General features: G+C 43.3%; 1 protein-coding gene across 1 annotated transcript in view; it reads left to right on the forward strand.

The window, feature by feature from the left end:
• The window catches only part of PLCXD2 (phosphatidylinositol specific phospholipase C X domain containing 2), a 46,474-nt gene extending 38,319 nt beyond the window's left edge, over positions 1 to 8,155 (forward strand). The window contains exon 4 of the mRNA XM_022598196.2: positions 4,658 to 8,155. Within this exon, the coding sequence (XP_022453904.1) occupies positions 4,658 to 4,817 (160 nt within the window). The 3' untranslated portion in view covers positions 4,818 to 8,155. The remainder of the gene's footprint in view (positions 1 to 4,657) is intronic.
• Positions 8,156 to 15,601: the final 7,446 nt, after the last annotated feature.

Below are 15,601 nucleotides of genomic sequence, written 5' to 3' on the forward strand. Positions count from 1 at the left end.
TCCCTGAGAGCCAACACCCAGAAGGTCTGTCATAAGGCACACGGGGTGCTGTCAAACTGGTCCTGGGCACCAGTTATCAGCTTAACTGAGAGGAAAAGACAAGGTATATTTTCCTGTAAATGTAGTGGTGGTTTTCTCAGCAGGCAGTTAACCCCCCCGTCCCGCTAACTCTTAGGTCAACTTTGGACTTGAGATTTTGTTTGCTTGAAGCCATGAAAAATATATCCATTCTTATCTCCATTTCATTAAGATCTTCTTGTGAGGTACTGTCTTGGTCTTTCGTTTGGAACATATTTCTCTGTCTCCTCTTTTGCCTGACTCTCTGTGCCAACTACCTCCCCAGTCTTGAAGGAGTGACCTTGTGCAGGTGATGTCCCGAGGGCCCAGAGCACGGGGCACAGGGGGTGTCCCCTGTGTGGTGCCTACCTGCTGTGGTGCGCCTACCCGCTGTGGTGCAGGGGTAAAACATAGCCATTCTGACTGAATTTCTAAGGTAGTTTTCCCTAGATCCTTAGAAACCTTGCACTCCCACTGAAATCAAATGAAAGCAAATTTTGCCTAAGCCTGAGGGCACAGCAGCGTGGGGCCGCAGAAGGGGACACAGACTGAAACCAGAGGCCCAAGGTTGAAGCCTGACTTGGTTCCTGTTACGGACTGAATTGTGTTCCCTGGAATTTCACATGTTGAAGCCCTAATCTCCAGTACCTCAGAACATGGCTGTATCTGGAGATAGGGCCTTTAAAGAGCTGGTAAAGTTGGGCTTCCCTGGTGGCGCAGTGGTTGGGAGTCCGCCTGCCAATGCAGGGGACACAGGTTCGAGCCCTGGTCTGGGAGGATCCCACATGCCGCGGAGCAACTAGGCCCCTGAGCCACAACTACTGAGCCTGCGCATCTGGAGCCTGTGCTCCGCAACAAGAGAGGCCGCGATAGTGAGAGGCCCGCACACCGCGATGAAGAGTGGCCCCCGCTTGCCGCAACTAGAGAAAGCCCTCGCACAGAAACCAAGACCCAACACAGCCAAAAATTAATTAATTAATAAACTCCTACCCCCAACATCTTCTTTAAAACAAAAACACAAAAAAAAACCAGACTACCTTTGACAAATTTCCTGAGGTCTCTGAGCTGTGGTTTTTCTTACCAGATAAGTGGGGTTAATAAAACCGCACAAGATTATGGAGTCTTAACAAGAAAGCGTCTCCCACAGTACCTGGCACAAGACAGGCATGCCATGCCCGTCCCTGCACTGGACCAGCCCTGCTCTCAGTGGGCCTCTAAGCCAGGGAGAAGTTTCTGAGCTGCTACTCTGCAGCCCTTGGGATTCAGTGCCTCACGGCCCCACAGCAGTATCTGACTCAGCCGTCTGCACTGATCTCTTGGTAAAGAAATCTTGGTGAAGAGGTCTTGGTGGAGAGGTCTTGGTGAAGGCCAAGAGTTAAGAGAATAGAGCGGCACCTGCTCAGTGGGTTCTGCATTTCCTGGTTATTCGATCCTTGTGCGCAATCCTGGTTATTTGATCCTTGCCCTGGGGAAGGCTGACACGAGAACCCGAAGCTGACACAGAGCTCTTTGTCAGGGAGAGGAGACCACAGGTGCTGGCCTTTCCCTCTGCTCGGCCTCCAGGCCTCCAGGGATCCTCCACGGGCTGGCTTGACCAAACCTTTCATTCTCATTTCCCCGTGATGACCAGAAGGTGGTGCCAGAATTTCATACTTAAACATGGACAAGCAGATTTTTTTTAAAAGAAGGCTGAAATGCATCAGGCTCAGGGCTGCTGTGGCCTTCGTGTGGGCCACTCTGTGTTCCAGGTCTCTGTCTCCAAGGGATGACTGCCTTTGTGACCCTTCCCTCTCAGGACACATTTTGTCACCTAAGCAGCAGGATGTGACCACTTTAGGACGTTTCCTTACCCCCACCCCCAAATCTCTACCATTTATGATTCCTTCTCTGGTCCCCAACACTTACAGAGTACTTATTATATCCCAGGCCCTCTTCTAAGTACTTTACACATATTATTTTATTTAATTCCCCCAAATCTATATGAAGTTTTATTATTATCCCCATTTTACAGGGGGAGAGACTGAGGCACAGAGAAACTGAATAGGTTATGGTCAAATCAAGGGTACTACTAAATTGTCAGGAGTCCCAGTTAAGAATGGAAGTACCCCTGTGATATTGGCTTATTAAGTCATAATCAGCTATGAATATAAAAATGCAAATCAATTTGTGAGATGTGTTTTAGCCCATGGCTGATCACAGAGTCTGCTGAGCGAGGGAAGAGACCCAGGACCGATTACAGTTGTCACGGTAAGAGGAAAAGAAAGTGGAGAAGGACAAAATGCTTCAAGGCCTTGACAGGGTTGCCTAGAGAGAGACTGAGAAGTTGAATGTACACTCAGAGGAGGGAAGAGAGCTTCAGAGGCACAAGGCGGGGAGAAGATGACAACCAAGGACAGTGTTACCAAAAGAAGAGAAAGGGGCCTTTAAGAAACAAACTTAGCTTATTTTCAGTTTTTACCCAGAGAAAATCCTTCCTAAAAGAAACCTCCAGTCTCTTAACCAAAACATAAGCCCTGGTTTGTGTCTTCCTTATAGCATCTTCAATGTCACAAGTATTTAGTGAGCTATTGTTACCATGATGCAAAACTGAGTACTTCATTACTCCCTCCTCTATACCACCCATGGTATTTTACACTTACTACTAATATAGGAACTATCTCATTAAACTGTCATCGTTTGTTTACATCTCTGAATTGTGAGCTTCTTTGGATAACATTCTGGCTTTCACATAGAAATTATAACATGAGACTGACAGACTGCATTTGTAAGACAACTGAGCAAGCATTGGTCCAATAAGAAGTCACACGTGCTGCTGGATCACTGTATATCCATATGGCAAAAGTGAACCTTGGCCCCTGCTTCACACCATATATAAAAATTAACTTGAGATGGATCTTAGATCTAAACATAAAAGCTAAAATTATAAAACAGGAAAGTATCTTGTGACTTGGGAGTAGGCAAAAGTTTCTTAGACAGGTCACAGAAACCATAAAAGAAAAAAAAAAAGATAAATTAGACTCCATCAAAATTAAGGAATTCAGCTCACCAAAATATGCCATTGAGAAAATTAATAGGCAAGCTACAGGTGGGGATAAAATATTCAAAAAGCATATCTGACAAAAGGCTAGTATCCAGAATATATAAATAACATCTACAACTCAACAGTTAAAAGAAAAAGAGCAAAAGAGAGAATGGGTAAAAGAACTGAGCAGATGCTTCCCAAAGAAGATACACAAATGGCCAATAAGTACATGACAAACTGCCCAACATCATTAGTGATCAGAAAAATGCAAACTAAAACACTGTGAGATAACTTTACACATCCACTAGAACAGCTAAAATTAAAAAGATTTATAGCACCAAATTTAAGAGAGGATGTGAAGCAAACAGAACTCGCATACTTTGTTCATGGAATGTACAATGGAACGACCTCTTTGGGTAAAGATCTGGAAATTTCTTATAAAACCAAATGTAAACCTAACATATAATAAAACAACTTCACTCTTTGGTACTTACCCAAAAGAAATGAAAATAAATGTCCACAAAAAAGACTTGTATAAGGATGACCATAACAGCTCTATTCATAATATCCCAAAACTGGAAACAGTCCATTTATCCATCAATAGGAAAATGGATAAATTACAGTATATTCATACAATGGAATACTATCCAATGACTAAAAAAGAGAACAAATTGCTGATGCATGCAACAACATGGATGAATTTCAAAACCATAATGCTGAGTGAAAGAGCCTCACACGCAAGAATGCATATTGCATGGCTTATGTGTAATTCTAGACCAGGCAAATTTAATCTGTGTTTTTTTAAAAACAACAACAACAACAGCGGTATAATTATTGCCTCTGGAAGAATGGGGTCAGGGATCGATGGGAAAGGTGAATGCAGAACCTTCTGGGGTGCTGGTAATGTTCTATACCTTGAGATGGGTATGGGTTACATATATACATTTGTCAAAACTCAACCAGTGTTCACTTAAGATTTGTGCATTTTACTGGGTATACACATTACGTCAAAAGGGAAACAGGTTGAAAACAAATACTGAACCCTAGATCTGCATGCTGAGATACTGAGGGGAATGTGTATAGATGTTTGCAGTTGGAATTTGTCAAAAATATAAGCTGGATTGGTGCACAGATATATGGTAAGCAAGTATAGTAAAATGTTAGTGGTAGAATCTAGATGGTGGATATGCTTACTGTAAATTTCTTTCAGTGTTGCGATATGTTTGCAAAGTTTCATGATAAAATTTCGTGCTACAAAAAAATTAAAGAACTAGCCAATAATTAGCCTCTTGATCTTAGTTTTTCAAGGTCCCGTTGACATGGTATGTCTTTGGTGATTGAGGCGAAGAATTTCTTCTTCCAGCACAGAAACCCTAAAAGTACAGTTCTCTAATGGACTAGACATCACTCTGTCCCTGAAAAAGATTTAAGCTTAAAGGGACAAATTTGGTGTCCCTTTATGACACCATGAGCTTATGCCTCTGTTGACACGCTTTTGTTACATTAACAGAAATGTTTTCTTTCCCGTTTCTAAACGCTACTCTCTGTTCTCTCTTGCCCCAACACTCTCCTGTGTAGGAATCTTCCTGCCATCCTGGACTGGGTGAAGACTCAGAAGCCTGGAGCCCTGGGTGTCAACATCATCACGTCTGACTTTGTGGACCTGGTGGACTTTGCCACAGCTGTCATTGAATTGAATGACCTCCTACAGGAGGATAGAGCTTTGGCTAAATGCTGATTTAACTTGTTATTTAACTTAATATTGAAGTTGTTGATCCAGGCTAGAGTTCTGAAGGGTTTCTTGTTAAGTTGGCCCCTGGGCAGTGATGGTGAAGGGAGTCAGAGGAGGGGATATTTTTTGTTTCCCCTCCTCACAGGGCCATTTGGATAAAATTACAGGGCTTTTAATTGCATTTTTCCCAAATGAGACTTTGTAAAAACTTAAGTCCGAGGGAAGAAAGCTTGTTTCATGTGATCAGGGTCAGCATCTCCCCAATGGTATGTGATGTTGAATGTAATACGGAAGTGGGGTTTCCAGGTTCCACTGGGGTATTGAGTGTCCCCTAATTGGCCCAGTTCCCTGTTGTCTTCTGGGATGTTGTGTTTGGGGCAGAGAGAAGGCTGAAGCAGAAGGGCATTCCTGATCCAAAGGATGGCTCATGGCAGCTGTGGACTGCCCTGTGCGGTGGCTCTATCACCAGCCTGGGGCTCTGAGGGGAGAAAGGCCAGGCACCAGTTTTCTCTAAGCGTGTTAAACGTCACCACTTCTTCCCCAAGAGTAAGATGTATTTATCACCAAGCTATTTCAGCCACAAGCCATCTTGCAGTGCTTGTGCTGGTAATTGGTCATCTTCATTCTTTAGATAAACCGTGCGTACTGTCCTCGGTATCAGAAACAAGTGGGTTTGGAGCTGTTCTGTAACTCCTTGAAAACAAGACTACCTCGGGGACATTTGGGACGATGGTGTGTCATCCCGTGAGAAGTACACAGTGTTGGAACACTTCCAGTTTGTGTCTTGATTGTTCTACTTTCTGCAGGTTGTTCTGAGCCTGCTAATCACCACTGAAGGAGGGCTTTGAAACTCAAGAGGGGACTTTTTTATTATTATCGATAAGAGGTGCTTATCTCTAAAGAGCCCTCTTGTGTTTTATTTATTTATTTATTCTTTTATTTATTTATAGGTTAAATATCTTCAGTGCTTCTTACCTCAAGAGCACTCACAAAGGAGCTTCCTGAACTTTTCTCACCCAGGCCAGATGCTGCCACGGCCCTCCTCCCCTCCACAGGACCACGCATCTCAGGACCATGAGCGACCTCTGACTCTACTATAGATGCTGTAGATGTCCTGCCCCCCACCCCAGCCCATCACGCTGGGGACGGTGTTCGTGTGTGGGTGTGGTCCAGACCCGAGAAGCCACTACCAAGCCGTGCACTGGAACAGAAGATGAAATGGGTCATGAAGAGCTCTCGGTTTTTAAGGAAAACCCTCTAGAAGAGGGACGAAAAGGAAGGTGCTAGAAAGAACACTGGCCATGGGAGTGTGTGTACTTCAGTGCTCCTCAGAACTCTCTGAGAATCCCTAAGGAAGTGTCGTCTTCTGGATCCTTAAGGCTGAAAGATAACACGGAATCCCGGACGGCTGTGTGCCTTTATACAGATGGTTGGACCACCTCCCAGCAGCTTCCCACACCTGTGCTCCGATGTTCATGGCTGGATTTTGCATGTTGCCTGCCGTGGGGGTGTCCTAGCTGAGCTGCTAAGAGCACATGCACACCCCTGACACTTGGTCTTCCAGCCTTTACATTGCTTAAAGTAATTTAAGCCCCAGCCGAGGACGTCACAACACAAAGGCCTCTGGTTTAACCGTTCCTCCTCTTGCATTTGAATCCCTCTCCAGAGATTGTTCTGGGATTTTATTGTCAGTTTTTTTAGGGCCTTCTCTGGAAAGGAGTGAGAAAGTGAGTACCCTCACTTTCTTAATTTTCCTTCGATTCTGATATTAAACTGCAGTGACAAGCTCTGAAATTCCCTAGCCTACCCTCAGGGTTTTATTTGTGTTGTCATTATTTCATTTTGGTCTTGATTTTAATACTGGGTCAATTGCTAGGGACTAGATCATTTCCCTTCTTTAAGCCCTTTGTTACTTGGCAAAGAGATATGGAGGCAAGAGGAGAATTATTCTGCCCTGTTTTATTTGAGCCTTAGCTTTGCCCAGGCGCTTGGTGCTATGAGGCCAGGTGTGTTGACAGGTATCTACACAGGATGCCAGTGACACCCAAGGGCTGCTGACTGTTCAGTGAAATGTTTACTTGATTTTCTCCTTTAGTGTTAAAATATATAGTTGCACTTCAGTTGGGTTGTAACATTTAAGTGCACCTCGGTGTTCATGACGAAAAAGCACAGAAAACCACACCAAGGTCGCACACATGGAGTCTTGCTTTTTCTGGAAGGGCTAGGCGCTCACTCCTTCCTGCTGCTTTGGGTTGCCAGCCTGGGCTGCATTCTGAAATTCTGCACAGGAGTTCTGGAAGATAGGAGGAGGATTATTTACAGTTCACCCTTGGTAAACACCCCTGAATTGGCAGAATTTCTGCCCCAAGACCAAGTTGCTTAATATATTGTAAAGGATGTGTGTGTTCTGCTCCTTGACCTCAGGCCAAGCAGGAGACTCAGTGATGGGACCGAGGGAAGAGACACTTTAGGTCTATGACTCATTCTGCAACTGCCAACAATAAAAAATTGTGACCTGATCACATCGCTTATTCTCACAAGGTCTTGGGATTTTTCGGATCAAACAAGGCTATCATATTTGCTCAGAATGAACTTCAAGATCAGCGAAAAAGCTACTTGATTGAGCAAAAGAGGACTTTAGTTTCACAGGATTTGGGGCCACGTTCATTCTGAAATGTAGACTGAGTTTTTCTTGGGTTCCCAGGACCACTTCCCACATGGCCACACCTCCATGGCTTCGTGGCAAAGGGGACAGTCACAGGTTGCAGTTAGAGTAGAGCAGTGTTTAAAGGCTTGAACTTCGAGCCTTTTAGAGGTACCACCGTGGTTTCGTGGGTACAGAAGATATTCTTAGGATTGGAGAAAGAGGTCAAGATGGAATTGATGGAAGGGAATGATAAATTATTGAAGATTAAACTTTAAATTAATGGCCGATCTAAAAGTGTTATGCCAAAAATATTACATATTTGCTGTATGAGACTCTATAGTAATTAAGTGTAATTATTTCCTTAGTGCTGAGTCCAGATCCCTGCATTCTTGAGAACAGTTAAGCCACAGCCCAAACCCAGGATGTTATATAAACGCAAACAAAAACACAAGATCTGAGCCCAGGTACTGATCACCCTTAAGAATCCTACTTCTTCTAACATGACCTTATATTCGCATCAAAAAGTTTATCTTTCTAGGGGCTTCCCTGGTGGCGCAGTGGTTGAGAGTCCGCCTGCCGATGCAGGGGACACGGGTTCGTGCCCCAGTACGGGAAGATCCCACATGCCGTGGAGCGGCTGGGCCCGTGAGCCATGGCCGCTGAGCCTGCGCATCCGGAGCCTGTGCTCCGCAATGGGAGAGGCCACAGCAGTGAGAGGCCCACGTACCGCAAAAAAAAAAAGTTTATCTTTCTGTTCAATAAGACAGGGGGCTTCCCTGGTGGCGCAGTGGTTGAGAGTCCGCCTGCCGATGCAGGGAACACGGGTTCGTGCCCCGGTCCGGGAAGATACCACATGCCGCAGAGCGGCTGGGCCCGTGAGCCATGGCCGCTGAGCCTGCGCGTCTGGAGCCTGTGCGCCGCAACGGGAGAGGCCACAACAGTGAGAAGCCCGTGTACTGCAAAAAAAAAAAAAAAATAAGACAATGTAGTGGAGCATTCTGGCATTAAATGCATTTCGTGGTGGGTCAGGATTTTCTACTTTCATTTATTCTGAAGTGCTGCCCACAGAGACATTATTATTACATACAATCCAGCTAGGGGGCTTAGTGCTAAACTAAAGGTGGAGAAACAGAAGAGATTAAGCCTGAAACGAAACTTTTGCTTCCTAGGAAGCAAAAGCACGATGCAAATTTAGGCCATCTTACAGAATTAGTTCATGCCACAGATGAAGTTTTTGTAATGGCCTTCATTGGCTAATTGCAGACTTTTGCTGATAGGTTCTGGGAGATGGAACGGGCTAATGATGGGGGCACAGCCATGAGACCCCCCCCTCTCCTTGCAGAGCAGAGAAGCGATCCTGGGCTAAATCTGCCTTGGGTCTTTCATGTGGAATAAAAATGCTGTCTGCTGTTTTGCAAACCACACTCAACTAGCTCCCCCAAAACATCAGGTCCCTAATAATTAGGTTAAATGCCTGTGCACAGAGCGTGTACAGGGGCAGTAGTCTTCCTTGTGTGAGATGTGTAGAGAAATGCTACTTGGCTCATTTATCAAGAGAGTGGCTTAGGACGACAGACTTGTCCACCAGTGGCACCTTTAGTGACCCGTCAAATGAGATGAGTAGGGCTGAAAGCAATATCTGAGCTAGGGAGGTGAGCTTTCCCAAATACATGCTAAATAGTCACGTTATGCCAAAAGGAAATAAATAGAAACTGAAAACATAAAACGTCCAAACTGACAGGAAGTTTATTTTGTATGGCATAGAACGTGGCTGTCCCCCTAAATTCCGCCAACTTCCCTGTACATCTATCTCGCCCCTCTGCCTCAGACTGCTTCCTAGTATCTGCTACCAGAGCTGTGTCAACTCAAATGTTGCCTTGGAACACACAGGAGTGAACTGATTGGGTGATAAGTGAATTAGCTGGAAACTTTACCCTTAATTCCAAATGATAGTGAACAGCTCTTTACTGCTCCGAGAGCTCCACTGTCCCCTTATCCTCTGGCTTCCCCAGAGTCCTACTAGAAATAATGACACTAATGGCACTGTCATCACTGAATTGGCCCTAAACCAGGGGAATAGTGTACAAAATGCTATTGATGTTGTTGGCACAGTTTTAGACACTAAAAGTATCCTAAGATAACTCTCGCTATCCTGCCGTGGATATAGTGTTCTAGTCTTTTCTCCAACAAAACTTGTTCTTAGGACTTTTCAAACTTGTTTCTAAGCCTCATAGTTTGGATAAAATATTTTCCTTCCCTTCACTGGGAATCCAATCCCACAGTCTACTGAGGACCCCCCATCAACAGTCTAGAGGCATTTTCCATATCTTTCGCTCTCATCTCCGTCATGGAATATACCACTGCCTCCTCTTGTCTCCTGGTCACCCTTGACCAGCTACTGATTACTGTTAATCCCAGGATGCTGGCAAAACTTACAATAAAAAGCACATACATTCAATGATGTGCAAATGCACTCTTACCACAGTGGTTTTTGCACCTTACTCTCCTCAAAGGCATTATTCTGCGCCCCTACTCGTACCCCATCAATAGAACTTTACCTGATTGGACCCCAGACCTGGGGCCAGTACTTCATTCAAATAGTTGGGGCTTGCTCACAAACTCTGAGCCCAGCGAGAAGCACAGCATTTTGAAAAGTCAAATAAGCCTTCCGTAGCTTTGTACATTTGCAGTTTTACATTTGTTATTAGGTTAGAGCACTAATAACACTTCAGTCATAAATCTATCGTATCAATATGATAAATCTTAGAACGTATTCTAGAAACAGTGGTACCTTACTGCTATTATACTTACTAATTTCTACCCTAATGGTAATAAGTATTACATGCAGATCATGTATGCATTATTTGTATTGTGTATATGCCAACTGTAAAAATTAACCTCACTGATTAGAAGGTACAGAGATTGTCAAAGTGAAAGTAAATCTTGGTCAATTCAGATGATAATGTGAATCTGATAAATGCTCTGTTAGATATTATATTTTGTTCTTTATGCTTGTTTTATATGACAATGCATGCTGTTTGCTAAGTAAAAAAATAATACATTATACCAATTTTTAAGGTTAGAATGAAAATTTTACATATATGCCGCTCGATACTCTGAAATGTATTTTGTGGCATAATTATCTTATTCGTATGCATTTCACATGGCTTTTTTTCCCCCTAGGAAATAATTGTTCAAATATATCTCTCTCCATCTTTCTGGTAACCTGGATTAAACTGCTTAATTCAACCTAAAACATTGTAAAGCCAGATTACCTCATTTTAACTGTGAAAAAAGTTTAGTAGATATGATGACATGATATCTTTTCTTGTATTTGATTTGAACTACCTAAATAGGCTTAAACCTAATAATAAATATAAAACGTTGGCAGGCACTTTTCCTTTGTTGGTATGCAAATTTTATTATTGGCCCATTTCTAATTTTGTTTTAAAAAGTTACAGACTCAACGTCAATAAAATACCTGATTGGGCTTCCCTGGTGGCGCAGTGGTTGAGAGTCTGCCTGCCGATGCGGGGACACGGGTTCGTGCCCCGGTCCGGGAAGATCCCACATGCGGCGGAGTGGCTAGGCCCATATGCCACGGCTGGGCCACTGAGCCTGCGCGTCTGGAGCCTGTGCTCTGCAACTGGAGAGGCCACAATAGTGAGAGGCCCGCGTACTGCAAAAAAAAAAAGCCTGATTATAGTATATTGGATGAAGACCCTCTTAGCTTTGTCTCACACATACTGGAATTAGTTGCACAGGCCTGCGATTCCCAAAATGAGCTGTGCGTGAAATGTTCACAGTCTTGTCACCCATGCTTTTCCAAGCTTCACCCTCAGCACTTCAGCTATTTGTACTAGGCTTAGGCTCGATCCTACTTACATTCATGTTCTCATTTGACCAACACCTCTGGCCCATGTTACTCTGAGTGGTCACCAAATGCCCAGAAATAGAACAACGTGGAGATTATGTGTTGAGCATACAAGGAATAAATAAAAGTGGGCCTACAGTTTCTGTTGGCAATGAAGATTTCAATATTCTCCTCATTCCTAATTCTTTTTAATAGAGTATCTGAGGCCACTTAGTTTTGGTGAATTTCTCTTTTTACCCTATCCCCTACAAAAATAATGAGTTGAGGTGAAAGCCCTGTTTATGAATTTAGCAGAAATCAAATTAATTCTAAGTAATTATTCATTTCATATAGTTGAATGTTAGAACAGGTAATTAGGGATAATTATATTTCTATCCAAGTTATCATAGCAAGTGAAGAACATAGTCATAGTCAGAATTTTCTGCCTGTGTTTTTAGTTATTGTGTAGTAAGTCTACCATACTGTACTTTGGTTGGCTTTGATAAGTACCATTTCCAGTCATTTCCATTTGGTTTTAATAAAAAACAACATAATGTAGATAGGGCTGTGCCCAAACATAAGCGAAGCAGGTGTAACCTGCGTGGTGAAAGTGCAATGATTCTACCAGTCTGACTCAATTTCTGAACATACACTTGGGCTGAAACATTGCCCCATGACAATGGAACTGTTGCGTTATATATGAACCCTTTAATATCTAATCACAATTTGTCATATTATAGCTGGGTTATAAACATTCTATTTAGCACAGAAACTAAGAACAGGCATTTAAGAGATGCATAGACCTGGATTTCTGTCCCAACTAGAGCATGCCCTGGCCATGTGATCTTAGGCAAACTAATATCTCTAAGTATATAGGATATAGGACTAATAATACCTACTCTGAAGGGTTATTGAGAAGTCCAAACAAGAAAATATATGGAAAGCATCTAGCACAGAGCCTGGCACATAGTAAATACTCGAGTAACTATTAGTCTTAATACTAGGGTGGGGACTTTGCACCCGCCCCCTCCAAAGAGCACCCAGCACAGCCTCTTCTACACGGTTGACTGCTAACCATTGTGTCTACTGGTAAATGATTTAACAGAAACCAATTAATGAGAGAGAAAGCAGATACATTCAGACAGTGAAAGAGAAAGTTGCACAATCCCTGGACCAAATATATTGATACAGTGCTCAGAGAGTGGGATTCATACCACCGGTGGTCTGCAGAATGATGTAAGGTGGAAAGCGGCCACATCCTAATAGCATTAATATCGTCAATCACTTAACCATTCTGATTAGCTGAGGCGAAAGTCTCAGCTTAGTGACAAAAATCTCTTTGACCCTTGTTTGTTCAGCAAAAACAAAAAAGATAATAGTATCTAGCGAACATTAAATGTCATTTTGTATTGTATTTATCTTTTGGTTACCTCCTCTCTGTAGCAAAGTGATCCAGGGTTTTTCAAGAGTGATATAAAATTTCCTTCCAAAATAAATTTAAGTTTAAAAAAAAATACTAGAAATACCCTTAAGGAGCTTACAGAAGAGCAGGGATAGGAAAAATAAGTAAGCATGCAATTACAATACAGTGTGATAAGTGATACGAAAAGGTAGAAGAGATGACATACTGGCTTAAAAAAAGTTTTCCAATGTAAGTAACCTTGACTAATGAGTAGCAGTTAACCTCGTGGGGTGGAGGTGTGGGTGCAAAGGTGGGCATCTCTGTGATAAGGCACAGACACAAAAAAGAGCAAACATGTAGATACACAGATAGTTCAGTATGGCTGGAGCACAGACATACAGGGAATAAAAACAGACTGGAGAGGTAGGCAGGGCCTGATCTCAAGAGGCCTTATAACCCATTCTAGGAGATTTGGACTTGATCCTGAGGACAGTGGTGAGCCAATGAACATTTTCAGCACATTTACATTTTAGAAAGATAATACTGGCTGTAATGTTGACATTGGCTTTGAGAGAAGATGAATTAAGCAGAGCTAACCTGATTCCTTTATAGCAGACTCCTCAGAGCCTCTGTTAATATATACTGTGAATTTGTGAGAGAATTATATAGCATAAAGCCCTTTCCAAACCTAAAAAAAATTAAAAATAATAATAAATTTAAGTTTTTTTAGAGTCCACTGTGAAGAAGCTATGGGAATGACCTATGTTTACGGTGCTTTCCGGGCCGAAAATGATTGCAATTGATTCTACCACACTTTTGCCGAGAATTGGGTTTGGTTGGGCTCTTTTTGAACATCTTTACTAAATACATAAATAAACTACTATTTGAGATAGGGAATCACCTCTTTTTTTCATAAGGGAACTTTCTTCGTGTTTCCTGCAGAAGGTCCGCACTTAGACCATCTTCTCTCCACGTTGTCTGGGCAGCAGTTTAAACTTGGGGGAAAGAGGCCCTGGAGTCACTCAGTCCCACAGATGGCTGTACCCGGTTAGCACACAATGCAGAGAGCAAACCCCATTCCTCCAGCTTCGAAAGTGACTCCTTTTCTGTGACTCCCTGAAGCTGGGATGCTTGGATGTCCTGGATTTTTCTTGTGTTTTTTTTTTTTTTCCCCAAAGGAATTCTTCTTGATCAGCAGCATGTTCTTTGTTTACCCCTCTGCTAATCTGCTCAGTATGACTAAAGGAGTGTTATTATCTTTAAGACATGAAACCTTTCATTCTCAGAGAGAGTGGAGGGTTGCAAGGGAGGGACAGTGGCCAAAGCCCATGTGCCTCAAACCTCACCCAGGATGGCCTGGACAAGTGCCAATAAAACAAAGCGCTGGTCAGCCCAGGGTGTTTGCACAGCTGGGCAGTGTTTGGGGACAGCACGGGTGGGGAAGGGGGACACAGAAGTGTCAGCCTCTGTCTAGTAACATCATGCCAAAGAAGCCTTAGGCAAGCAGATGGATTTAATCTAAGGGGACTGCTGTCTAAAGACTTTCCTGCCTCGATCCCCAGTGGGTATGTTCTCAGTCAGGGTGCAGAGAGTTTCATTTCCAGATCTCTGTGAAATATAGGACATTAGATTGCCTTTTACAAAAGCGTCCCCCACCAGCAACCTTGTGAGTGTAGAACTAACTTGCCAGACATGGTGGGGAAGCTGCGGCGGGAGTGGTGGAATGCTTTAGTAGAGCCAGAATGCGCATGCGCTGAAACAACACAAAATTTTCGATGTATATGCACTTTTTCCTGGTAGAGGATCCATAGCTTTCATCAAGGAATCTATGATGCTAAAAAATTATATACCATTGCCTTTCAAGTGCCCATGAGAACGAATTATCATTTAAATGTTGTTAAGCAAGCAAAGATGGCTAATTTAGGCTAGCACTAGGAAGCCTTGGTCCTTCCTATGACAACAAAACTAACTAAATTAAGACTCACGCATTTGTTCACTAAAAGTGCTCTCTTTCAAGACGTAAGATTGGATAGAACAAGATAAAAAGGAACAGACTAAGCCAAGTCCAAAGGATCCTAAGAGACAGTTAGATGAGCTCTAGCAAGAGAGGAGGGCGGGAAAGCCAGAGCAACCAGGCCCACTGGCAGACACAGAGAGATGACTGGGCACGAGGCACAGATCTGAGCACAAGTTCAGAGGCAGGTGGGTACATCGGAGCCTCCCCAGAGAAGGGCAACCAGGAGAGTGAAGAAGCCGGAAGTCACATCTCATGAGAAAGCAGGAAGGTTGGGTTTAGAAAAGATTGAGAGAAAGGTGACAGGGATATTTATGACTGAGATTTTAGAATCTTATGACTTTAGGTGTGGAAGGGACCAAAGAACATTTGTGCCATTGCTCATGTTACAGGAGGGGAAACAAAACCAGAGAGGACTGCCTGGCCTAAGGCAGAGCTGACACTAGAATTTGGTCTCTGAGTCCCTTCCCATCATTTCCAGCTGCCTCCCTGAGTGCCTGATGTGCAGGAAAGAACTAGAACTCATGAGCTGCCATTTCAGGAAGGTAGATCACGGCTTCATAAAAAGCATCTGTATGTGGAATGGGACGCTGAGTGAGCTAGTGAGCTCACCATCATAACGACTATTTCTGAGAGAGTGTATATTAGTTTCTTATTGCTGTTATAACAAAGCAACCACAAACAATGGTTTGCAACAGCACAAATTTTTTATCTTTCCAGTCTGGAGCCAGACGTCTAAAATGGGCCAGCAGGGCTGTGTTCCTTCAAGAGCCCCTAGAGGAGAATCCATCTCCTTACCTTCAATTTCTAGAAGCCAACTCCCTGCATCTTCAAAGCCAGCAGTGTAGCATCTTCAATCTCCCTCTGACTCTGG

Source organism: Delphinapterus leucas, chromosome 4, assembly GCF_059928025.1.
Source record: "Delphinapterus leucas isolate spDelLeu-1000000601 "Yukka" chromosome 4, BTC_Dleu_Yukka2, whole genome shotgun sequence".
NCBI classification, from domain to species: Eukaryota; Metazoa; Chordata; class Mammalia; order Artiodactyla; family Monodontidae; genus Delphinapterus; species Delphinapterus leucas.